At 42.5% G+C, this 27,955-nt stretch overlaps 1 protein-coding gene across 2 annotated transcripts in view; it reads left to right on the top strand.

Moving 5' to 3' along the window:
• Positions 1 to 27,955, top strand: part of LOC122809380 (basal cell adhesion molecule-like) — a 388,726-nt gene that overhangs the window by 95,361 nt on the left and 265,410 nt on the right. For both annotated transcript variants that reach the window (XM_044080832.1, XM_044080831.1), the window contains exons 3-5: positions 1,887 to 2,085; positions 4,436 to 4,584; positions 26,039 to 26,183. In XM_044080832.1, coding sequence (XP_043936767.1) covers positions 1,887 to 2,085; positions 4,436 to 4,584; positions 26,039 to 26,183 — 493 coding nt within the window. The remainder of the gene's footprint in view (positions 1 to 1,886; positions 2,086 to 4,435; positions 4,585 to 26,038; positions 26,184 to 27,955) is intronic.

Genomic DNA, 27,955 nt, shown 5'->3' with positions numbered 1-27,955 from the left:
AAAGGCTATTTCAAAGCATACCGTTTCAAAGTGGATAGGACACTGTATCCGGTTCTGCTACACACAGCATGGGAAACCTGTACCTAGTAACATTAGACCACATTCCACCAGGGCAACAGCCACTTCTACTGCCTACCTTGGAGTACCTACCAAAGATATCTTGGGAGCTGAAACTTAGGAGTTCAGTGCACACCTTTACCAAGCATTACCACTTGCCTCTTTATTCTAGATCCAGAGCTGGCTTTGCCACTGCAGTGCTGCAGGGCCTCATAGCCACCTCAAATCCTCCTATAGAACCAGCCACCCTGACTCAGCTTTGGGATTCAACCCAAGTATAATGACTGCAGCAGTGAAACACGATGAACATAGTACAGTTTTGTACCTACCATAAGTGTAGATGAAGAGTGTCTTCACTGCTGCAGTCCAGGGTACCCACCCACCATCCCCTCTTTCTTAGCTGGGACTTATCTATACCTTTCACCCTATACTACCTGTGTGGTGCATTTGCTGGTAACTGAAGGTTTTGTTTTTACCTTTATTGTATGTTTTATTAGCAATTTGTATTGCCTACCTATTTGGGGGCACCTGACATCTGGGGCAAGAAAAACTGAAGAAAATGGCGTCGGCTGCATCTTGTAAACCCCTGGCGCACTGACGTCAGGGAAGAAGTGACAGCAACCGACGCCGGACCAAGACTTTGGAACTCTGGCAGACTTATCTATACCTTTCACCCTATACTACCTATGTGGTGTATTTGCTGGTAACTGAAGGTTTTGTTTTTACCTTTATTGTATGTTTTATTAGCAATTTGTATTGCCTACCTATTTGGGGGCACCTGACATCTGGGGCAAGAAAAACTGAAGAAAATGGCGTCGGCTGCATCTTGTATACCCCTGGCGCACTGACGTCAGGGAAGAAGTGACAGCAACCGATGCCGGACCAAGACTTTGGAACTCTGGCAGACTGCGGGACCACCTGACGGCAGGATAACCCAAGTGTAATGACTGCAGCAGTGAAGACACTCTAACCTCTACATTTATGGTAGGTACAAAACTGTACTTTTTGCTATGTGAACAGCTTCTCATTTTCTATTACCTTCATCTGAGAGTCCTGAGTGGAAAGGGAAACTGCCATCAAATGCAGGTCTGGTGGGTTCCTATGTAAGGTCTGTACTAACCATGAGCTACATATATCTTTTCTTTCTGTATGGACTGTAAGACATGTTGAACCCTGCAGTCTTTTACAAACTGCATGCAAACTGTCATGTTCCCCATTCGTCATCAGTGATAGTAACTCAAGGAAGTTCTCCACTGTGTGAATAGAACCTGCTTGTAAGCTGATGCATTACTAAAGCAAGGCACTTTAACATTTATTTCTTGAAGGATTATACTGTAGAAATTTCATGGGAAGGCGGCTTTAGTTCATTTTGCAAACCACCTACCTAATCATAATTATGATATGAGCTACTCTTGGCAATGGAGAGGATTGAGAATCACCATGCCTTCACCTGAGAGGGCTGAGCTGAATTATCACTGACAGCCTTCATCTCCTGTCTGGCTCTCAGATGCCCAGGACACTATATGAACATGGGTTGACTGACACAGGTGAATAGTTTCTCCCTCTTTATTTAATAAATTCCATTTCTGACAGTGATGGGAACTGTGACCATTCTTCAATTAAATTCTCTCAGTTTTGCCCTTATCTCTAGTTTCACAAAGCTCTTTCCTTATTTATAAGCCTTTATGTTTCCCACAGATTACTTTCAGTTTTCTAAGTTTGTCACTTACAGTGCTTTCCTCTCATCCCTTCTGAGTTGTATTGATATTTCTTACTGTTGATACCCTTTGATTGTAATCAGTTGCATTGTTGTTTTGTTCTGCTTGCAGTGGATGAATAGCTGGATTACACTGGATACAAGGATGTCATTTCGGTGTTGGTATTACGCAGTCAACATCACTCGAAATGATGGTCAGCTGTTTTTGTATTTAAACGACATCCAGACATATCAGTCAGGCCCATATCGCTGCGTCTCTAACAACAGTTTACAGACTGAGGTGTCTGAAAACATCACCATTCCTATTAACTGTGAGTACCACTTTTCCTTCTTATTTTTCTGTGTTTGTTAGGAAAGACAACATTTAAGATAAACTCTTGGGTGAACTGTTACTGGTTCTTTAGAATAGTGGAGGTGATGGGGATTATGCTAACAGTTTTCACAGAACAGAAATACATTCAGTACATTCTTTCTTTTTCTTCCTATCTTTATAGAAGTAACAGCATTATCCCTAGCCTTTAATGTGGGGTATATGTGTGTTAAGTAGCATGTTGTTGCTTGAGAAAGGGCTAATTTACACAGAACTTTTACCATAGTTTATGTAAAAGAGAGTTCTAAATTTAGTTCGGAAAGGAGCTACACTGTTGTGGGATGTACATGCTAACTGATCTCTGTCCACACAGGTAAGTTCAAGCATGGTGTCTGGCTACATTCCTTCTAGATCTTCTTAGTTGTATTCCGGACACAGTCTGTAAACAGCATGCATTGCCATCTTGTCAAGTTTTTATCTACAAAGCTGCTTATGAAGGTGTAACAGAGCACTGAATCTGACTTTTGTACAAGACAACCATAGGTTCCTAAATAAAACACACTGGATGAAAGAATATCTATAGTTTCATACATTTTATACAGTATAAGATTAGTTTGCTTACTGCCAAATAAATGCTGGAAGTAAATTAGTTTCCTATGAAGATGTGTTCTGTAGCAGGATACTTGCTAAAATATGTTTGTAAAAAGCAGAAAGTGTACCTGAATTATTGACAATGGGCACTTGCAAACGTTATCTTGACTCCACATTCATGTGGTAGCTAGACGGAACAAAACAGTCTGTTATGTGAGACACAGAAGATGTCATTTTATGTGGGATGAAGACAGCCAAACTGATTTCAGTGTAGTGCTACAAAAATGCAGACCTACAGTGTCTGGGTACCAGTGTGATATTGCATGCAAAGTGGGGAGCAGGACTCTATGGGCTACATTTTGAGGATAAATGAAAATCTCTGTCCTTGTTAAACTGTAGTTTAAACATAAAAAAGGAAATGTATTTATTTTGTTAGCTTTTGTTTACAGGGAAAGTCTGGCTGGGAACCGAAATTCCCATTTTCAGGGGAGGTCTGGGGAGAAAAGTTCCATAGCAAGGATAGAAATACATTTTTGACAATTCAAAAGAAAAACAGGCAGCAAACATTATTTGCAAAGTATTGCAAAGCAAATGGTCAACAAACATTATTTACAAAGCATATCAAATTAAGGAAACACGTTTTTAAGATATTGAGAGTCAAATCAAAAATACTATATTAATACATTTGTGTAGTATCCATGGTGGACAGTTAGGATTGCATACTTTGCACTGTAGGAATGGGTACATTTGCATAATTTATTAGTTGTCAGGTGATATTTTAGGACAGATCTGAAATGTTACAGGTTATTTAAAAAACTGATATGGTTAGAAAGTTTGTTCCATGCTTTGCAGATGATTGCAGATGACAACAGAGAATAGCAAATCCATGTAATAATTATTCGCTTTATTAGCAACAATTAGTTTAAGTTCTGAGGATCTTTGGTAGTATTTGGTGAGGGTGTTTGTGGATAGTGAAGTATTTTGTGTGTGCTGTGAGTAGCTGGGAGTGGCTAATGTGTAGTTGAAGCCACATAAGGGTACTGAGTGCCATGCAGTGGTGGGAATGGTTTGGGATGCTGCAGGCAAACTTGCACATTTTGTAAGTACTTTCTAGTTTGTATTTGGTGGAAGAGTTGAGATTTATGAATATTTTTGAGGCATATAGGAGGGGTAGGAAGGAGAAGGGAGGTGGCAGCTATTTTTCACTATGATCAATTATCAGGTGCTTGTCAGTGTGCAGATCGCATTTTAATCTGTCAACGATAATTATCCCCTTGTCTAGAAGACTTCCTTGGCCTACTTTTGCAGTATATTTTAATGAAAGCTTGATTTGTTTTCTTTACATTTTTGTACTATAAAGCTGGCAGTGATTGCTGTAACTTTGTTAGGAAATGATGTGTTACCTCATGGTCTGCTGAACTGCTTTGTTTATGCCTGTAGGTTAATATGGATCATTTTACAACTGCTTTATTTGTGCCTGTAGATAGATTTAACATGAAAATTTACGTAACTGCTTTATTTCTGCCTGTAGCTGAACTTAGTATGGAATGTTATGTATGAATTCATTGGTAAGGAAAGTACATCATAGTAAAGTGCTCTGTTTATGTGAGATATTTAATTTCCCTAACACAACTTGCTCCACGTATATAATTTTACTTTGTTTCCCTTGGCACATTTCCATAATTGTTAGATGGTCTATCAGAGTGCAATGAATGAGAGAAGCAGTTGATTATTTTGTTCTTTGCTCTTTGATATTTCAGATCTCCGAGATGTATCCCTGTTCAGAACTGGCTTCTTTAGTCGCTATACAGACAACTTGAAAGTGTTGACAGTGGCTCCTGGAGACGATGTTGAAGTGGAATGCTCTGCTTATTCTTCTGGCACACCGCTGTATGAATGGAGCCGCGATGTAAGTGCCCAAGTTATTTCAACCGCTGTATGAATGGAGCCGTGATGTAAGTGGGCAGGTTATTTAATTCTTAGTAACTGTTGTATGAATGGAGCAGAGATGTAAGTGGGCAGGTTATTTAATGCTTAGTAACCAATGTATGCATGAAGCGGAGATGTAAGTGGGAAAGCTATTTAATTCTTGGCAACTACTGGGACATTGGGTTCAACCCAGAGGACCCAATTCAGCCACAACTTGGGAAGAAGGAAAACAATTTCTATCAGCGGAAAAATGTCTAGCTGAAAATCTACTTATCCTAAACCCTAAGAAAACCAAGCTTCTGTTCTTCCCCCCGACACACACTCACCTAAAATCTAACTTTCTTATCTCATCCTCCAATAACATCAAAATACAACCCGACTCCCACATAAAACTTCTAGGAGCCATCATTGGCGACAAACTTAAATTTAACTTCTACATTCTACAAAGTATAAAGAAAACTCACCAAAAGCTAGGTATGCCCTACCAACACTATAGATTCCTGACTTTAGATTTCTGACTTACGATGCTAGACTGTCACTATCACAGGCTCTTCTTCTCCCTTCTCTATGCCATCCCATTCTAACTAATATTCAAACAACTGCCCTAGCCAAACTCCAACAAACTTACCACAAAATAGCAAGGTTCGTCACAAATTTCCCCACACAACTCTCACCACTACCTCTCTCTCAACTCTACAATGGCTAGAACTCCCACTACAACTTCTATCTCAGTTTCAAGTTATCCACTCCATACTGTATAAACCATTAACCTGCCCTGCCCTGTCCTCCTTGGTTTCCACCTGTATACCAACTCGAACACTTCGTACCTCTAACCAACAACTCCTCAACATCTACCAACCAAAAAAAATCTCTTGGTAGATTACTTTATAAATCCACCCTATCCCAGGCATGCAATAACCTCCCATCCCATTTACGCTCTATAACACACCCTTTACAATTGAAGAAAGCACTTAAACTACACTTTATGAGGACAAAAAGTTGTACTTGCCATGAACCTACCTAACCCCACTATTCTCTGTAGTACACACTCCAGTACAATATTATATTTATATTTTTCTTTTGAAATGCCTGAATTCAATGAGAACTTGTAATGTTTTTTTCCAGCTGAATGATTTGTTTTGAAATTGTTCACTGTACTTTTTGCATGTTAAACTATCATGTATACTTTATCTGTATGTAATTGGAGCTTTTCTCCTCGGGTCTCTACTGAAAATGGGCTCCTGGCCCAGATAGACCAATCCAGTTAACAAATGTCAATAAATAAATAAATAATAAACCACAACAGCAAATATAGAGAGCCAAGGAGTGTAAGTTGTTAACGCATTTAAAACTGAGTAAGAGTTGTATGTTTATTTTATTTTGAATTTATTAACCAGTGTAGAGCAGCGATCTTGATTATGGAATCCCACTCAATGTTTACTAAAGTCTTGTACTAGCTTAGTTTACTTTACATTTTGGAGTAATTAAAGGGGTAGACTAGATTTCATAAAGAGATTTGCAGCTATGTCTAATTTCCAAGCACTGGCTGAACTCTCAATTTTCTTGGGTCATGCACAGTGGCCAGGTATGATATGCACATGAACTGTAACACTGACAATGCAGTCATCTACCTAAAAGCATTTATACACTATATGCTAACTTTGCTTACAGTATGCCAATTTAAACTCATAAATTGAATCACCACAATATTCTGATGGATTGTGCGTGTGTGTATGTGTCTGTGTGTGTGTGTATGCTCAAGCTTGTGTGTAGAGAAATGTCAAATTTGCAAATGCCAAAAACAAGAGGCAAGAGAAAATGATCACATTCTTTGGAAGTCTCTTAGCAAAGGACAGAATGAAGCAGAGAATGGAGCAGTGATATTCAAAACAGAGTAAAAAAGATGTGCATATTCTACTTTAAAAAAGTATGAAGGCTCTTTTTAAAGGTTGTTATGTCTTTCGGCTTTTCCCGGTTAGGGTTCACCACAGCAGAACTCTGGTCCGCTAATGATTGGCAGTAAATTTTTACATGCTGAGTTGCCGGCCCTGACACACAACCTTCAACGAAGGTATGCCCATTCACGCATGTCTCCACACAGAAGACGCTCTAGCTGAGAATCGAACCGGACAGCGTCTTACTGTGAGGCGACAACGCTACCGCAGCACCACCACCGCAGTAAAGGTATGGCTAGAAAAGAGAGGTCTTACTCTCGCTGCTGCCTGAGGACACCTTTACCTGTTGCTGTTTTTGCTTCAGAAGTGAGAAATCTAGGCAGTCTGTGGCATTCAAAGAGTAAAATAATGGTTTGACATGTAAAACAAAGAATCTGGAATAAAAAAGTAGGTATTTGATGGAGGGAACACATTTAATAAGGTACAAGAGCTGCCCTTAAGGTATTTCTGGAATATGTCTCAAAAACAACAGATTTCCTGAAGTTTAAAAGTGAGATCTTGGATACAGAAATAAAATTTCTTGATATAAAATTAAGTAAGGATGAAAATGGTAGCATTAATACACCACTATACAAGAAACACATATTTGCATAGAACAAGCATGCACCCTCCATTTATCCATAACTGCATTGTCAAAAAGCAAATGTTAAGGCTAGCTAAGTTAAATACTCAGGACACAGCTGTGAATGAACAACTACACAGTACCGCAAAGGACTTCATACAAAGAGGCTATAAAGCTGCAGGTGTACATGAAAATAAAAATGATATCTTGGTTAAACATAACAATGAATCCAAACTAATGTTTCATAATAATCAAAATTGCATAAAAAAAATACAATCAAGATGTACAAACATTAAGATATGTTCTCACTTAGAACAAAAGTGCACCAGTTGAGAAACAAATTTATACTCAAATATTGGCCTATACTAATGGATGTTCCTGAATTAAACCGGATTCTGAAAGACAAACCAAATTTTAGTTATAAAAGAAATATCAACTTAAAAACAAAGAGCAACCAACTACCCAATATATTTTTCACAGCACTAAACGTGGCACTTACAAATGCAACAACTACATTTACTGTGACTATATATTTATGGACAAGTCATTCAATCAGCCAGTGAATGATCATGACTTCTTACTGAAGTCATATGGCAACTATAATACAAGCAGTATTGTTTATCCAGATGTTGTCAGTGTGAAGCATACTACGTAGGAAAGCCCAACCAGAAACTTAGAGACGATAGAAAGTCATATATCGGAAATTAGAAGAAAGATACCAACAAATGGACTTTTTAAGCACATCCTGGAAACGGATAACACACACATTAAGTTTAGATTTTAAATATAATTTTTGAACCATTAAGAGGAAGTGACATTAGACATCTAGCAGAATAGGAATAAATTAAGTGGATATTTAGGCTTAAGGCACATATTCCACCTGAACTAAATGGAATGATCACCTTAAAACATTACTCAAGACCACTACAAAAACAGGGTTACTGATTGTCATGTGACTTTTAATGGTATCATATGATCCAATGGATGTTCTTCATGTTTCACTGTTGCAGTTATTACATTTGGGTAATCCTGTTGGAAGGTTGCCCTCAGTCGGCCTGAATTCCAAAGTCTTGGGTCCTGCATTGGCTGCTGTTGGCTCTTCCCTGACGTCAGGTCATCAGGGATATAAAAGAAGTGGCTGACGCCATTTTCTTCAGTCTTTCTTGCCACACAGTGCCCGAAGCAGCTCGCAAGTGCCGGTCGGCCGACTCCTGAGATTTTCATGTTCGAATTTCAGATCCGAAGTCTTCATTAAAGCTAAGTACCCCGTTGGGGAAACTTTTTTCTTGCTCCAGACAGATGTCAGAAAAAGTTAATAATTGTATTTCTTGTGGAAAGCAAATACCTCATAAGGACTTTCATTCCTACTGTATTCCTTGCCTAGGCCCTGACCATAATGTTTCAGGTTGTCTGTTTTGAGCTAGATTCAACCAATGCACTATTAAGCGTCGGTACGAATTCGCATTAAACTATTTTGGACGCAGGTTTAATTATCCAGAAATGTCATCGGATAGCCATCAGACTACCGGAGTTCACAAAAAAACACAAAGAAAAAGATAGGCAACCGAGGCCCAAAGCCGATGGCGAAGCTTCTCTTGAGCCAGTCGCCGGTTCGCTGGTTCTCAGTGAGGCGCTTTCACAGCTCCTGTGTCGCAGGCCACTACCGACTCCCACATGGAGTCGGCTATGCCGCTGGAAACTCAAGGTATTGGAGCCTCGGACACTGTTCCTTCAGATGGGTCCGGAGCCGCTGAGCAGACACCGGCTTCTGAGGGTGTTTTTCAGACCTAAACATCTATACATTAAACCGACATCAAAGGCAAAGACTAAAACACCTTCAAAGACAAAGAAACAAACTCAAGAGCCATGTGGACAGGCCTCCATGCCCAAAAAACAGATGCTCAAAAACAGGCCTCCATGCCCAAAAAACAGATGCTCAAAATGGCCAAAGACTTGATTACCTTGATCAGGGGTTTTCATCCCCTTCCGGATAAGAGGCCTAGGCAAGAGACAGACTATGAATTTTCAGATCAGGTTTCTATTTCTTCTAATTACTCTTCTGATCAGGAATATTCTCTTCTCCCCAATGCGGATTCTGATGCTGAAGAATCTATTCTTCAGCTTCTCCTCCTGAAGACTATTCCTTTGGGGAAACCTTGCATACCATGAGGGAGCACTTCCACTGGGAGAGCCAGTCTGACCTCTGACCCCTTACCTCCAGCTCCTGTTAAGCCTGACAGATATTACAGTGTTCCTGACTCTCATACATTCCTTTTCAAAAACCCTGCTGCAGCCCCAGAAACTATTTCACAGGGTCCCAAAGGGGTTAAGGCTTTTGCTGCAAAAAAAACCTACCCCCTCTGACAGAGATTCCAGGGCACTGGATAGATGGGGAAAAAAAGGTTTACACATCTGCTACCTTGGCTATAAGGGCCTTAAACTGTCAGTTTCATATGCTCAAATATCAGCAACATGTCATGGCATTGCTTAAACAGAAAATGTTGTTAAACTCTTGAAAGTGCAGAAATCAAGGAAATGCAGGACATATTGCATGCAGCTGAACAAGTTGGAAAGCATACCTTACAATGTGGTTTTGATTCTCTGGAGGCCTCCTGTAGGGCCGCAGTTACTGGTTCTGTAATTAGGAGGTATGCTTGGTTAAAGGAACAAAATCTGCCTGATCATGTCAAAGTTAAATTATTAGATGCACCTTAGAAGCATGATACTTTGTTTGGTGTTAAGGCAGAAGAGGTGTTAAAGAAAATGGAGGACAAAGCTAAATCTATGCAAACTGTCAAAGATGTTTTACAAGTACAGCCACCTAGGTTTAGTAGACACTGGCCTACAAAGAATTGGCCCTTTCCTGCCTCAGACAGACCTCAAAGGGGCAGATCCAGATGCCCTAGAGGCAGATCCCAGGCGCAAGGTTCATACAGGTCAAAACAATGGGGTGCTTCTACCAAGTGGAGAAGACAAATCACAACCTTTCAGGAAACAGTCCCAATGACTTTCCCCTGCCTGCGCCGAGCACTTGTCTCCTGGCAGCACCCTTAGGGGGGGACAAATAGCACTTTTTTCTCAAAATTGGCACATTATAACCCAGGACAAGTGGGTCCTAAACAGTGTCACAAGGCTACAAGTTCCACTTCCATACCCTGCCAAAGGCAAATGGTTGGCCAGATCTGCCAAAAAATCAATGGGCAGAGGCACAAAAACAAGTCTCATCCCTCATGGATATGGGGGCTATCCAACAAGTACCAGAGCAAGAGCAGGTACAAGGATTTTACTCAAGACTGTTCTTGATACCCAGAAAAGACAAAGCCGGGAGACCAATACTGGACCTATCTATCCTAAACACATTCCTGGATATACCAAAATTCAAGATGTTGACCTTGCAGCAGCTTCTGCCCATGCTGGGCACAAAGGCTTGGCATGTGACTTTAGACCTGCATGTCCCAATCAGACAGTCATGCAGAAGATACCTCAGATTCAAGGCTGGCTCAATGCATTACCAATTCTCTGCACTGCCCTTTGGCTTATCTACTGCTCCCAGGTCTTTACAAAGTGCCTGGCACCAGTAATTGCATTCTGCAGGCAAAGAGGAATACAAATATATCCCTACTTGGACGACTTCCTAATTCAAGCAGAGAACAAGGACATTCTTCTACAGCATCTGGTGTTTGTGAAAAGACTTCTAACATGCCTAGGGTACACACACAGTCAACGAAAAGAAATCAAAACTAGTACCCTCTCAAGAGATAATATTCCTGGGTGCAAGCTTAAATACAACTGCCCAGGTGACTTATCTCATGCCAGACAAACAAAGGCAACTGACTATCTATTTCAAGGAAATGGCAACAAAGGCCCAGTTATCTGCAAGAAAAATTCTGCAGGCTTTGGACTTCATGGCATCCTGCATCCTGCTAATTCCATATGCAAGACTGCATATGAGGAAACTTCAATGGTACCTAAAAAGTGTTTGGACTCAACATTGCCACAGCCTGGAAATGATGATTACTCTCATTCCCTGCCTACAACAGTAGTTTCGATGGTGGGCAAAGGCTTGTCACCAGAACAAGGGACAGCCATTCACATTACTCCCAGCCAGGCAAAACCTAACAACAGATGCATCAGATTATGCCTGGGGGGGCCCACATGGCAGGAAGATGCATTCAGGGCACATGGTCCATAAACCAAATGCATCTACATATCAATCAAGAAGAGATGCTAGCTGTTCAAAATGCCTTGACAGCCTTCAAGGACCTAATTCATCCGGGACAACTACCGATAAAGACAGACAATACCACTGTCATGTGGTACATAAACAAGCAGGGGGGACACATTCTTACCTCCTTTGCAGACTAGCCATGGCTTTATGGGACACAGTATTGACTTACCAAGTTCATCTGCAGGCACAATTCCTGCCAGGAAAGGACAATACTCTGGCAGACTAACTAAGCAGAAACCTCATGGATCCCCACGAGTGGCAGCTGAATCCACAAGTCTTCCGCATGATAAGAAAATGGGGATTCCCGGACATAGATCTATTTGCCTCCCCTCACAACTTCCAACTAAAAAAGATTCTGCACAAGGACATATCGCAGACAAGCATGAAAAGTGAGCGCCCTATCTTTCAGTTGGAAAAACCTATCTGTATATGCCTTTCCCCCACTGTCTCTCCTCCCCAAGGTACTCCTAAAGATCAGACAGGAGAAGCCAAAGATGATACTTATTGCCCCAGACTGGCCTCGCCAGTACTGGTACCCAATCCTAAGGAACTTGTCTCAATACCCAGCTTGGACCTTACCTCAAATACCTCATCTACTGTCCCAGCAAAACGATCAGATCCTGCACAGCCAACTCTGGACTCTAAACCTGGCAGCATGGCAGATAATGTAGTCATACAAAACACAACTCTCAGTAAAGCTGTGATGGATGTCATTTTGGAAGCCAGAAGGCCTAGTACTAGAAAATCATATGCTGGAAAATGGAAGAGATTCTCTGCTTGGAACCAGGCACAAGGATCTGATGCAGCTGTACCAAATATCCCTCAGATTTTGCAATACTTAACTGAGATGCTGGACAAAGGCCTATCTTTTTCATCAATTAAAATTCATGCTTGTGCCATTTCGGCTCATTACAATACAGAGCCACCAATCTTTTCTCATCCTTTTATTAAAACAGTACCTCTGAGGAGCCAAGAATTTAAGGCCTCCAAGGAGATCTCCAACACCTGCATGGGACCTCAACTATGTCTTGGAAAAAATCACCCTGCCTCCTTTTGAGCCAGCTGCTGCTGCTGATATAAAGTTTTTATCTTGGAAAACAGCTCTGCTCCTAGCAATAACTTCTGCAAGACGAGTTTCAGAGCTACAGGTACTCATGGCTGTGGAACCTTTTATCCTGTTTTATCCAGACAGGGTTTCACTGAGGACAAACCCAACATTTATGCCTAAGGTGGTGTCCAGTGTGGCTCTTAACCAAACTATTCATCTGTCAACTTTTTATCCAAATCCACAGAACAAGGGGGAGAGAATACTGCATTCTTTGGACATACACAGACAGCTTAGATTCTGCTTGGACAGAACAAAGCTTTCAGGAGGACAGAGCAATTACTAGTGGCATATGCTGCAGGATCACAAGGAAAGGCTATCTCAAAGCAGACTATTTCAAAGTGGATAGGCCACTGCATTTGTTTCTGCTATTTTCACCATGGCAAGCCAGTGCCTAAGGACATTAGGCCACATTCCACCAGAGCTGCAGCCACTTCAGCAGCCTTTCTCAGGGGAGTACCAACCAAAGACATTTTAGAAGCTGCTACTTTGGAGTTCAGTGCACACTTTTACAAAGCACTATCATCTGCCACTCTACTCTAAATTCAGGGCAGGCTTTGCCACTGCAGTTCTGCAGGGCCTCATAGCCACTCCTACTGTGGTTTAGCTCCAGCCTCCCAACCATAGCTTTGGGACTCTACCCAAATGTAATGACTGCAACAGTGAAACACGAAGAACATAGTACAGTTGTGTACACTTAACATAAATGTAGATGTTCGAGTGTATTCACTGTTGCAGTCCAGGTTACCCACCCGCCATCCCCCTTTTTCTACTGGAACTTCTCTTTCCTTCTCTGATTTATACAACCTATGTGGTGTATTTGCTTGTAGATGAAGGTAAAGTTTATATTGCTGCATGTATTTTATTTATATATATATATATAAATATATATATATATATATATATATATTTATATATATATATATAAATATATAAAACCTCAGCTTTGGCCGGCTAAGAACTAGCTGTATTCAACTGGACGTATAAGAGAATTTAAATACCTTTATCTGCACTTTTTTTTTTTTCAAAAAATACAGTATTTAAATTGATTTTTAACTGTGTTGCAGAAATATTAACTGAACTGGAAGTTTTGACTCTGTTCTTCAGTTAGTCCCACCTACCCTCCCTGTTTTTGTTTTGGTATTAATCTTAGTGGCCTTGAAACTGCCCGCCCCTCTTGTAAATTTGTGTTTGGATACTCCTTCTGGGCCCATCTCATTTGCTCACTCAACTGAGTGCAGTGAGATCATATTCTGATTTCAGGCACTCCTACTGTGTACAAAGAGAGCATCTGGGAAACGGAAAAAAAAAAAAATTTAAGCTTAGTTTCCTGCCTTTCCTGTTAAGTGGTCTAGACTATTTGTAGGCTTCTGAGCCCCCAAGCCGTTCTGTGTTGGAGGGAAGCCTTCTAGCTTAGTTTTTTTTTCTTATAACTAGCCAGTTTTCTAGTTTCAGCACTCAAATCTGTTTCTTTGATCTCAGCACTTGTTCAGAAAAAAAAAATTTCATCTGCTTTTACTGTACTTGTGTTTCTACCTACTTTATTTTACTTTTGCATCATCTTAAAAGTGCTCAATTGTATTTATTACTGCTTGGTGTAACTCATTTTAAGCCTTTTGGTTTAAACACTTGGGCTTCGGACCAGTTGTTTTGCACTGAGAGGGTTTGTGGTCTGCACTGTAGTGGCAGAACAGGTAGCTTACATCCTTCTAGGTTGGGAACTGCTGATTGAGGGCTCAGTGTCTGTTATTCTAAAAGTGCATTAATTCTGGTTTAAGCACTTCGGCTTTCAGGCCAGTTACTTTACATTAAGAGGGTTCGTGGTCTGCACTCTTGTGGGAGGAGAGGCTGGACTCTGCCCTTCTGAGCTGGGAATTTATGGTTAAAGGCTTATAGTGCATGCATATCTGAACTGCTTCTTACTGAAGTTGGTGCGCCTTGTTTGCTGTGGCATAGACTGGAATCGAGCCTGCTGGATCTAGCTTTGTTTGTGTAACTTGAGCACTAATCCAGGCATTCTCTAAAGTATTCAATTGTAGTTATTACTGCTTGGTAGTAACTTGATTAAAGTGTAGCTATCATTCTAAGTCTTTTGGATTAAGCACTTGGGCTTCAGACCAGTTGTTTTACATTAGGAAGGATTGTAGCATGCACTGTGGTGGCAGGACAGGTAGCTTTCATCCTTCTAAGTTGGGAACTGCTGATTGAGAGCCCAGTGTCTGTTATTCCTAAAGTGTATTAGTTCTGGTTTAAGCAGTTGGGCTTCAGGCCAGTTATTTTACATTAAGAAGGTTCGTGGTCTGCACTCTTGTGGGAGAAGAGGCTGGACTCTGCCCTTCTGAGCTGGGAATTTCTGGTTAAAGGTTTATAGTGCCTGAATATTTGAACTGTATCTTACTGTAATTGGTACACCTTGTTTGCTGTAGCATAGACTAGATCCAGGCCTGCTGAATCTAGCTTTGTTTATATGCTTGTTGTTTGTTTGCTAATTCCACCTAATACACGGCTTTTCAGTGCTTCTGTGGATCACTAGTGATATCTGCATTGCTTACTGTACTTATTTCCTTGTTTCACTAAATGCAAAAATGACAAACAGTAACTTTCTTTCAAGTTACCCTTAACACATTGCACTTAAGTTACCTGGCACTTGCTCACTAAAGCAATTATATGTCAGCACTAAAAAATAAAAGCACTACACCCTCACTCCCCACTGGCCCTTGTTTTCAATTATAAAGGAATTCCCAATATTATTCTAGCATGTCCAAAGGTCAGTTGTCAATCTCCTCTCCGGTCCAGCTGGTGAATCTGGGAATCTTGAGGCAATGTTACAACTGCCTCATGTACACAGACAACCCTCTCCTCCTCCCAACAAATTCCAACACATGTGAGAGATGCAACCATATAGCCAAACTGGAGGCTAAGCTCTCTCAACTCAGTACTGGCATAACCAGTCAGGAGGAGAAGGAAACCACACTCACTACAATTCCAGTCTCACATAGACCTACCACGACAGCAAACCAAACAAAACATATTCGGAGGCTCTAAATAAAGATCTGCCTAAGCAGCAGAGACCTCCAAAGCAGACACCCAAGCAACCACTACCCCAAAACAAAACACGTGCAACACATATCTCACAAAGCCAGTGTGCCGAACAGTCACAGCCCTTAAGACTAAACAACACACCTGATACACTTGTAATAGGTGACTCTATCGTCAGGCACACTGACGTCCCACTCACCAGGCTGAACAAGGAGAGAGTCACGGTGAGCAGCCTGTCGGGCGCTAGGATCCGCCACATAACACAATCACTCAGGTCACTCCAAGGCAAGTACAAATATGACTCAGTCATTGTCCATGCTGGTGTGAATGACCTGAGACATACCTCCCTGAACTACATGAAAAGAGAAATAGAGGAGCTCTCTGAGCATGTAGCCCAGGCCGGTATGACCCTTACCTTGAGTAACATCTTACCCTCACCAAGAATGATGCCACAATATGAAGACAAGATGATCAATTTCAATAATTGGCTTAAGTACTGGTGTCATTCAAAGGGGATCCAATGCCTGTCAGCTTGGGATGATATGCTCGACAAGCCACGATGCTTCGCTAGGGACAGCTTGCACCTGTCACCCCTGGGCTTTCGGATATTGGCAAAGGCTGTTGCTACCCCCATATTGCCTTTTTTAGGCAAGGCTCAAAAGACAAACCCACCTCCATAGGTATCACAAGGGATAAGAAACTAAGAGTAATGCTACTCAACACCAGAAGTCTAAACCTCAAGATGGGCCTTTTCGAAACTCTCCTTGGCATGGAGAACATCGATATCTGTGCAGTAACAGAAACCTGGTTCAGGGCTCCCGAGAGCACCCCAGCACTACCAGGTTATACCTCATACCATGCTTTTCGGCCCCAAAACTTGGACCGAACCACAAAAGGAGGGGGAGTATCGATATTCATCAAAGATGCCCACACCTCCAGGTTGGTGGCAAAGCATGAAGCATCAGAGACTATCCATGTGCAACTAACAGTGGGTAAAACTGCCTTCCAGTTTATAGCCTGCTACAGACCACCCTCCCAAACCCAGGTACCCCACTCGGCCTTCCTGAGAACACTGGAAAATATGAAGGTCTCTCCAAACACCATTATATTGGGCGACTTCAACTACCCAAACATAGACTGGGAGCATTACTCTAGCTCCAACACCCTAGCCCAAAGGTTCCTAGAATTTATAAACTCAAATGCTATGGAACAACTTGTTACCACTCCCACAAGAGGGGAAAACATAGTGGACCTGATCATCACCAACATGGGGACTCTATGCTCCAGACCAGAAGTGTATCCCTCACTGGTAAGATCAGACTATAAACTAATCTCACTGGATATTCACATCCCGACCCCACCCCCTGCCCAGAAAACCACAGCGAAAAACTTCTCTAATGCAAATTTCACACTCCTCAAAACCGAGGTGGAATCCTTCAAAGCCCCCGGGCCTGTGGAAAATACGGCCCAGACTGCAGAATCCTTTATAAGCGCATTCTATGAATGCCTTCAGGAATGCATGGATCATGCGATCCCAAATAAAACCAAGACCCAATCCTTCAAAGGCAGACATCCTGTCTGGTGGACCTCAGCTATAAACAAACTATACAATAGGAGGAGGAAGCTACTAAATGATAGAGCAAAATCCCAAAAAGGGAAGGCATCACTGATCAGTATTAGCAAAAAACTATGGGAACTCATAAAATTGTCTAAGGCCAGCTTCAAGAGAAATATTGCACAGGACACTAATGATAATCACAAGGCTTTCTTTAGTTATGTTAGGAACCTGGGTGGTAATTCCCAGATATGCTCAGAATTAGTCCAAAATGACAAAAAATACACCAAACCCAAAGACATTGCCAACATCCTAGCCGACAGGTTCAGCAAACTTCTCCCCACCAAAAGGGCAAATATCTATCCCAGCAGACTGATGCCCCTGACATCTCAGATGCTCAGGTAAGAGCCGCCTCTCCAAAGCAAAAACACAGCATCAATGGGACCAGGCGGTGTCGGCTGCGTCCTACATTAACTCCAAGAAGAGCTAAACCCAAACATAAAACTACTGTTCAATCTCAGCCTTACTACAGGATATGTGCCCAAAGAGTGGCGTACAGCAACAGTGGTCCCTCTCCATAAAGGTGGTGCCTCAACGGATCCTGGAAACTATCACCCCATAAGCCTGAATAGCTTGGTCTGCAAAGCTATGGAAAGGATCATCATGGACCTCATAAATAAAGATATTGGGGACCTACAGACACTGGATTCTACCCAGTTTGGCTTTAAGGGCAGATACTGCCTCTTAAACCTGGTTGATTTCTTTGAAACCATCACCAAGGCCATTGACGAGGGGAAGGTGGTCCACACAGCCTACCTGGACCTCGCAAAAGCCTTCGATACAATACCCCACTCGGGCATTATAGATAAGCTCACCAGCTTAAATATAAACCCCTATGTCACTAGATGGATTGCAAACTGGCTCAAGGACAGAACCCACATGGTTAGAATTGCTGGAGCCATGTCAGACTCCAAACCAGTTACAAGTGGTGTCCCACAAGGCTCAGTCCTGGGACCTCTCTTGTTCGGTATATATTTCTCGGAGGTACAGGCCAACACGGAAGGACTGTGGCTGAAGTTCGCAGATGACTGCAAACTGGGCGCCATAATCGACTCTCCAGCCGACACAAGCATCCTCCAAAAGGGCCTCATAGAAACAGACAACTGGTGCCAGAGCCATGGCCTCAAGCTAAATGCCAAAAAGTGTATAGTCATCCCCTTTGGCAAAAACAAAGTGCCCACAAATTACCACATAGGTGGTAATCCATTAAGTACAGAAGCAGTAATTAGGGACCTGGGGACCCAAGTTGATAGTAATCTCTCATTTGACAACTACGTGGCCAAAGTGGTTAGAAAAACATTTTATATAGCCCACCTAATCATGAAGGGATTCACATCTAGATCAGGGGGAGGTCAAGTGCCTCTTTACTCCTCCCTCATCAGGCCCATAATTGAGTACAATGCCCCTTTTGGGATGTACCTTACCAGACACCTGCAGCAACTGGAAAGACCCCAAAAGTACCTCACCAACTGGAAACACCCCAAAAGTACCTCACCAAGAGGATCAAAGGGCTCAAACAGATGCCATATGCTGCCCGGTTAAAGAAACTCCAGCTCTACTCAGTGGCATACCGCCTGTTCAGAGGCAATCTGTGCCTGACGTATAAAGCCACGTCCAACCCGGAATTAATGGACATGCTGCACCTCAGAAAATCCAAATCCCATCGAGCTACGCGCTCGAGAGACTTGAACCTCAGCACTGAAATAAATAGGACATGCTGGAGGGACAGATTCATAACCCAGAGGCTCCCTTCACTCTGGAATAAAATCCCAGTCCAGGTTAGGCAGAGTCCCTCATTGACTCTCTTCAAGAGGAATCTTGATGAGTGGATGGGAGATCGTAGGTTTACCCCGGGTATCACTTCTGTGTCACTGTTAGACAGAGGCACAGTATACTAACCTCGAAAAAGGGCATAGCAAAATAAATTTAAAATGGGTGGCGAAAGCCAAACACATCCTGGCTAGGCTTATAGATGCCCTAGTGCAGATAGCCTAGTATGAACCTATGAACCTACCCTTTTAGGGGTCACCTGACTTCTGGGGCAAGAAAAATTGAAGAAAATGGCATCGGCCGCTTCTTTTATACCCCTGATGACCTGACCTCAGGGTAGAGCCAACAGCAGCTGATGCAGGACCCAAGACTTTGGAATTCAGACCGACTGAGGGCAACTTGCCACCAGGATTACCCAAATGTAATGACTGCAACAGTGAATACACTCTAGCATTTACATTTATGGTAAGTGTACACAACTGTACTTTCTAGTTATTAAAACAATGCTCCACATGATGTTCTTCATGTTTCACTGTTGCAGTCATTACATTTGGGTAATCTGCTTGCAGGTTGCCCTCAGTCGGCCTGATTAACAAAGTCTTGGGTCCTGTGTCGGTTGCTGTCCCTTCTTCCATGACATCAGGTCGTCGGGGGTATAAAACATGCAGCCGATGCCATTACATCAGTCTTTCTTGCCATGCGGTGCCTGAAGCAGAAGCAGTTCACAAGTGCCGGTCGGCCGACTCCTGAAATTTTCGTTTTCAAGTTTCAGAACCGAAGTCCTCCAACTTAAAGCTAAGTTCCCAGTTGGGGAAACTTTTTCTTGCTCCTTACTGATGTCAGTAAAAGCTAATAATTGCGTTACTTGTGGAAAGCAAATACCTCAAAGTTTTTAATTCGTACTGTATTCCTTGCCTAGGCCCTGACCACGACGTACCTTGCTGTCAGTTTTGTGCTTTATTTAATCAGCGCACTATCAGTCATCGGTATATTTTTGCCTTGAAGTATTTTGGTTCTCGATTTAATTATTCTGAAATGTCGTCTGTTAGCCATCCAACTACCGGGATTCCAAAAAAATGCAAAGATAAAGACAGAGACAGGCCGCCGAGGTCCAAAACTGCCAACGACTATGCTTCTCCTAAGCCAGTCGCCAGTTTGCTGGTACTCATTGAGGTGCTTTTGCAGCCCCTGATACCCACTACTTCTGATTCGTAGGCCTCTACGGAGACCCATTTGGAGTCTGGTATGCCGCGAGATACTTCATCTATGGACCCTGCGGATGTCTCTACCTTGGATGGGTCCAGAGCCACTGTGCAGGCACCGGCTTCTGAGTTTGTATTCAGGCCTACAGACTTGCATATTAAATCAACGCCTTCTACATTACTAAGGCCTAAATCTCGATCCATGTCTAAAAAACTGATGCCAGGGCACATGCTCAGGCCCCTATGCTTAAAAAGCAAATGATAAAAATGGCTGAAGATCTAATAACTCTAATCAGGGGTAGTCAACCCCCCCTCTAAGAGGCCTAGGGCTGAGCTTGATTATGAATCTTCTGATAAGGATTCTGTTTCTTCTGACTGTTCTGATGACCTGGATTTGTCCTTGCCTCCTTATGAGGATTCTGATGCAGAGGAGTCTATTCCCTCTGCTTCCCCATCCAGAGGATTTTTCTTTTGGGGAAACCTTACATACTTTAAGGGAGCATTTTCACTGGGAAAGCCAGGAATTGTATGATTCAAAAAAGAGGCTTAGGGATTTCCTTCCACAGCATACATCTTTGGCTATTCCTCCTGTACTAGACATTGTTGATGATGTTTTCTCGGAATCCAGTTTGGCCCCTGATTCCCTGCCTCCTGCTCCTGTTAAACCTGACCGATACTACAGGGTTCTTGAGTCCCACAAGTTCCTTTTCAAAAATCCTACTGCAGATCCAGAGACTATTTCTCAGGGGCCCAAAGGCATTAAGGCTTCTACTGCTAAAAATCCTACCCGTTTTGATAGAGACTCCAGGGTTATGGATAGATGGGGTAAAAAGGTTTATACTTCAGCAACCTTGGCAATCAGAGCTTTAAACTGCCAATTTAATATGTTAAAATATCAGCAACCTGTCCTTGGACTACTTAAACAGAAAGTGATGTTGATTCCTGACTGTGTGGAAAATAAAGATTTACAGGACTTAATGCATTCTGCTGAACAAGTTGGAAAACATACTTTGCAATGTGGTTTTGATTCTTTAGAGGCCTCTTGCAGGGCTGCTGTTACTGGGTCTGTGCTTAGAAGGCATGCTTGGCTTAAGGAGCAATCTTTGCCTGATCATGTTAAAGCTAAATTGTTGGATGCTCCTTTAAATCAGGACCGCCTGTTTGGCAACAAGGCTGAAGAAGTTCTTAAAAAGATGGAATATAAAGCTAAATCTATGCAAACTGCTAAAGATTTTTTACAAGTGCAACCTCCTAGATTTAGCAGGCACTGGTCTACTAAGAATTGGTCCTTTCCAGCCCCTTCCAGGTCTTCTCCAGTCAAACCCGGGCACAGTAAAAACCTCGGGTTTCAGTCCCACGGAACTCTCAGAACTAAGCAGTGGGGGGGCCTCCACTTCCAAATCTGGGAATAACAAGACACCCCCCCTATGGTAAACAGCCTCTATGACTTCCTTTTAAAATTTCCAACCACTTATCTTCTGAATGCCACTTTGGCGGGAAAGAGATTGCTCTTCATGCAAAGAACTGGGAACTCATAACCCAGGACAAATGAGTTTTAAATATAGTGTCCCAGGGATACAGATTTCATTTCCACACATTGCCAACACCAAATGGGTGGCCGGACCTGCCCCCAAATCAGTGGGCAGAGGCTCAAAAACAAGTACTTTCTCTCCTAAGCATGGGGGCTATTCAACAGGTACCAGAAGAGGAAAAGGGACAAGGTTTCTACTCCAGACTTTTCTGGTACCCAGAAAAGACAAATCATGGCGTCCAATCCTGGACCGGTCTACTCTAAACACCTTTCTGGAGATTCCAAAATTCAAGATGCTGATTCTTCACCAATTACTTCCTATGCTAGGCAAAGACGCCTGGTTGGCAACACTAGATTTAAAAGAAGCATACCTGCACGGTTTACTATCAAAATGTCGAAAGTTAAAATAAAATGTGTACGTATTAGCGAAGTGTTTCGCTGAAAGTACACATGTCCGTATGTACCTAATGTCGAAAACAGCTGTGAATTGTCGAATGTCCCGAGCGACATTTTCGACAATTAACAGCACTCCCACCCTTCCCTTAACTCCCTACCTAACTAGTCTAAACTCACATTTATGCGGGCAAGCCCCCTGTGAAAGGCTGCACCTCCACACCCCCTAACTTAATATTCCAACTCGGAGATCGCACTACAGTGAGGAAAGGGATGTATTTCCCTAACCGCACTGTACTGCGATCCCCTTACATGAGCGAACGTTATAATTGGGAATGCACAGTCCATTCGCAATAATAACGGTCACTCACATAACCTGCCAGACTATGAAGTATTCGAACATATGTTGTTCGAATACTTTGCTGTGCAATTGCACGGCGAAATTGTGATAGTAAACCTACCTGTACATCCCAGTCAGGGAATCTTGCAGAAGATACCTACGTTATAAAGCAGGCTACACGCATTATCAGTTCTCTGCACTGCCATTTGGCTTGTCTACTGCACCCAGGGTATTCACAAAGTGCCTGGCTCCAGTTATTGCATTTTGCAGGCAAAAAAGTATTTAAATATACCCAAACCGGGAAGATTGTCTAATTCAGGCAGAAAGCCAGGGCATACTTTTGAATCATCTGGCGTTTGTAAAAAGGTTTCTAACTTGTCTGGGGTACACCGTAAACGAAAAGAAATCACAACTGGGTACCCTGTCAGCAAATTACATTCCTGCGAGCAAGCTTGAATACAACTTCCCAGATGGCTTACCTCACGCCAGAAAAGCAAATTCATTTGATATCCTATTTCAGACAAGTGGCCACAAAAACCCTACTATCTGCAAGACTAATACTGCAAGCCTTGGGGTTCATGGTCTCCTGCATTCCTCTAATTCCATATGCAAGACTGCATATGAGGAAACTACAGTGGTATCTAAAAAGCCTATGGAGTCAACATTCTCACAGCCTAGAAACAATGATTCCTATCATACCTTGCCTAAGCCTAGAGTTCCTCTGGTGGGCAGAGGCCTGCCACCAAAACAAGGGACTACCATTCACACTACCCCCCTGCTGCCCAAACCCTAACAACAGATGCATCAGACTATGCACTAGGGGACTCACCTGGCTGGGAAGTGCATTCAGCCAAGTCAAATGCACCTACATATCAATCAAAAAGAAATGTTAGCTGTACAGAATGCTCTGACAGCCTTCAAGGACTACATTCTTCCAGGGCAACTAGTGGTAAAGACGGTTAACACCATGATTATGTGATACATAAACAAGCAGGGGGTAAACATTCCTACCCCCTCTGCAGACTAGCCATGGCATTGTGGAGCACAGCCTTGAGCTACCAAGTGCACCTACAAGCTCAATTCCTGCCAGGAAAAATAATACAGTGGCAGACTGACTAAGCAGAAACCTCATGGACCCACACGAGTGGAAACTGGTACCAAGTATTTTCAACATGTTGACAAGCGAATGGGGGAGCCCAGACATAGACCTATCGGTCTACGCCTTCCCCCCGCTGCCTCTGCTCTCCAAACTTCTACTAAAAGTCATACAGGACAAGCCAAGGATGATTTTGATTGCTCCAGACTGGTCGTGCCAACACTGGTACCCCCTCCTGCGCAGTGTGTCGCAGTTACCTCCGTGGCAGCTGCCTCAGACCCCTTTCCTGCTGTCTCGGCAGGAGAACCAGATTCTGCACCCTCAGCTTCCAACATTGAATCTTGCAGCCTGGCTAGTTACTTAAACTCACCCTTATCATCCCTCAGCAAACCTGTGATGGATGTCGTCTTGGAGGCAAGGAGGCCTAGTACTAGAAAATTGTTCCTGGAACCAAACTCAAGGGATGAGCACAGCAGAGCCCAATTTACCTCAGATTTTGCAACACTTAACTGAGATGCTTCACAAGGGCCGGTCTTTTTCCTCCATTAAAATCCATGCCTCAGCCATTTCAGCTCATTATAACACAGAACTTCCCCTCTTCTCTCATCCTCTGCTCAGATGGGCAAAAAATTTGAGACCACCCAGGAGAGCTCCTACCCCTGCCTGGAACCTTAACTTTGTATTGGAGAAACTCACTCTACCTCCTTTCGAACCAGCTGCTACTGCAGACTTAAAATTTCTTTCTTGGAAAACAGCTTTCCTTTCAGCAGTCACTTCAGCTAGAAGGATATCTGAATTACAAACCCTTATGGCAGTGGAGCCTTTCATCTTCCATGCAGACAGGGTGTCACTCAGGACCAGTCCATTCTTCATGCCCAAGGTGGTATCCAGTGTGGCTCTTAATCAGTCCATCCATTTGCCAACCTTCTTTCCCAATCCACAGAACAAAGGGGAATGGATTCTGCATTCCTTGGATGTGCACAGACAACTTAGATGCTACTTGGACAGGACTAAACCTTGAAGAAAATCTGAACAACTGCTGGTAGCATTTGCAGCAGGGGCAGAGGGGAAGGCTATTTCAAAACAAACCATTTCTAAATTGATAATCCATTGCATTAATTTCTGCTATAAGCACCATGGAAAACCTATCCCCCAGGGGATCAGATCTCACTCCACCAGGGCTGCATCTACTTCTGCAACCTTTCTCAGAGGTGTTCCTACTAGGGACATCCAAGAAGCTGCTACCTGGAGTTCTGTACATACTTTCACCAAGCATTATCATTTGCCAATTTTCTCTAAATCCAGAGCTAGTTTTGCCATTGCTGTCTTGCAGGGCCTTATAGCTGGCCCTAATGCTGTATAAACTCCTCCTCCCAACCATAGCTTTGGGAATCTACCCAAATGTAATGACTGCAACAGTAAAACACAAAGAACATAGTACAGTTGTGTACACTTGCCATAAATGTAGATGTTTGAGTGTATTCACTGTTGCAGTCCTGGTTACTCTCCCTCAAGTCCCCTAACTTCTGGCTATACCTCTACTTTCCTTTACTATGCTTAAAAGCCTTTTTGGTGTATTTGCTTTTTGTTGGAGGTATACCTTTGTGCTTTTATGTTTATTTGCTCCCCATTAGGGGCATCTGACATCTGGGGCAAGAAAAACTGATGTAATGGCGTCGGCTGCATGTTTTATGCCCCCTGACGACCTGACGTCATGGAAGAAGGGACAGCGACCAACGCGCAGGACCCAAGACTTTGTTAATCAGGCCAACTGAGGGCAACCTGCAAGCAGATTACCCTAATGTAATGACTGCAACAGTGAATACACTCTAACATCTATATTTATGGTAAGTGTACACAACTGTACTTTTGTAACCTCTACCTGAAGAAGCCTGAAAGTGTATTGACACTTTTGATTTTATTATTTGTTGTATTAAAGTTTCTTCTGAATTTTACTAGCTTGTGGTTCCTACAATTTTATTGTTTTACTTGTTTTACATTTCAAAGCCTTGCCATTTTTTCCCCTTATCAGTATTGGTTATATATCAGCTGATGTCACACCGCTGCATCCACCAGAAAATGTCTGGTCCTACCATTTTCTGCTTCAGATATGAACAGATCTAATTAATGCTGTTGTGCTGAAAAAGCCAGAGTTTGAAACCTCCTCACAAGCAAACCTAGGATGTGCTTCCATAGAGAATACTACCCCTGCTTTAATAATCAGAGAAATGAGCAAAAACTAGTTTGTATACTAATTTTAGGTTTTAACAATTTATTAGTGCAGGATTGCATAAAAGACAGCTTGAGCTGACTACTGCTTTTCACAGCACAAAATAACTTTTTCTCTTGCATGTTGAGATTTGAGTACAGTTCATTGTATTGTTTGCCTACTGTGTGTCATTTGTCAAATTGCCAGCATCTTGTGCTCCAGTCTCAAACACGAGTCACTTGCAAGATGAGTCACTGCTTTTGGGTCATTGGGCAGCCTATTGTGTAGGGTTTGACTGTGGAGCATTGAAGCTTAGCCACATACCTTATCAAAGACTTTTGCTTACTAAGACTAACTGTTTTTCCTGATTCTTATTGGCTTTCTTTTAGGGTGATGACTGGATTATTGTTTCCAACAAGCTGAAGCTGCAGAGCGTTGCTCCAGAGCATGCAGGAACATATACCTGCAAGGTACTGCACCCATCTGTCCCAGACCTTTCCAAATCCAAGTCCTTCTCGCTTGTTGTGGCTAAAGGTAAGCATTCTAAATGAGGATATGAGAAACTCACCTACAGGGACTCAAGATGGTCACATCAGCTCTGCTAGCATAGCTGAGTACAGAGAGTCAGAGGTACCAAAAAAGGATGCAAGTTGGTCAAAAAGATGCAACCACAGCTTTTAACTGTATTCACCTGAAAAAAGTACAGAGGAATATGTAAGAGCACAGAGGAGAGGAATGGATAAAAAGTCAAAATGATATGTAATATTGTTCACAAGACTGACAGGTGAGAAATGGGGTTGTGTGTTTTCTGTTTCGTTACTGTGTGTCAAGAATAACATAGAGGCCTTAGTAAGGGAGCTGTAGTGAATGAGCTAAGAAGAATGTTCAGGTGGATTTTTACTTTAGGTTTGAAAAAGGAGATAAAATCATATGTTAGACTATTGAATAAGCTAGGAGTAGAGTACAGGTACTGAATGTTTAACCAGTCAATGAGCTAGATGGACGGTGCAGGTACTACTGTAAGGCTGCAGTGATGGACGGTGCAGGTACTACTGTAAGGCTGCAGTGAGCTGAAAGTGTGCACAAACACCTACTGAAATTGAAGTCATTGGCAAAAAGAATGCAGAGGTAGTGATCACCGGGCACCTGTAAGTAAAGTAGGAAGTATGTACAGTGTCTGTGCAGTTACAGTGAGAAGTAGGAATGAGTAAACTGGGAAGTATGTACGGTATCTGTTCAGTTACAGTGAGAAGTAAGAATGAGTAAAATGGGAAGTATGTACAATACTTGTGCAGTTACAGTGAGAAGTAGGAATGAGTAAACTGGTATGTGTACAGCACTAGCTGGACTGTGAGGATACCGGTAATGAGTAGAAGTGGATATTGACTGTTGGGGTTACAGAAAATGAGGTGAGGTGTGGTTGGACATAATTCAAATGTAGATTAACAGCTGACAAGGTAAGAAAATAGACTACTCTGGCCACATTCAGTGAACTGAGACTGATGTGCAGGCGGGAGTCCTGGTCTCCCCAACTCATGGTTCAGGAAAGCATACTATGGGTCTACCCCTGTAAGAGTGCTCGCATATCTCTTCATAGGGATCCTAGGAAGTTACTAAGCTAATGGCCCTAGGGCTATTACAAGCCTAGCAAATTTACCCTTGTTTCCACAATCAGCAGCTGTTACCCCTGTCCAAGAGAGATGCAGGTAGAATCCCTGGGGTAAATTTACAGTTACCCATCCAGTTGTCCAGATGGTGTTTGAAGAGTGCTCTGTTTGACATGAAGTGGAAGTCTGTTCCAAAAGTGTGGTAACCTCTTGAAGACAAGTCCGTCCCTCCAGCAGGTTCTATTAATGGCACATGCCAGGTTAAGGTCTTTAGAGAGAGTAACCTATGTGACGTTTGACTTGCGGATGTGCAGCATTTCCAATAAATGGAGTGTCAGAGATTGCCCTATATGCAAGGTAGAGATCACCTCTGAGTAGTCTGTATAAAACAGAATAAAGTGACAATGATTTCAACCAGTCCATATAGGACAGATGCTGAAGACCTTGAATTTTCCTTGTGATGAACCTTTGTGGTCTTTTCGGTTGCTGCAAGTGCTTGGAAAGGTACCTACCAAAAGGGGCATTGTACTCCAAATTTTGGCCTAATGAGGGTAGAATACAGGGTGGTTATAACTTCTTTTTTCTGGAGGCAATGCCCTTATTTATCAGAAGAGCAATATAGAATGCCCTTTTCAACACTGTGGAGACATGGTGATCAAAGTTAAGGTTGCTATGTCCACAGGCTCAGCATTTGTTGTA

The sequence above is a fragment of the Protopterus annectens genome, chromosome 8.part0 (genome assembly GCF_019279795.1).
Source record: "Protopterus annectens isolate FY-2018-M chromosome 8.part0, PAN1.0, whole genome shotgun sequence".
Lineage (NCBI taxonomy): Eukaryota > Metazoa > Chordata > Ceratodontiformes > Protopteridae > Protopterus > Protopterus annectens.
This window is presented reverse-complemented; position numbering and strand designations above follow the sequence as displayed.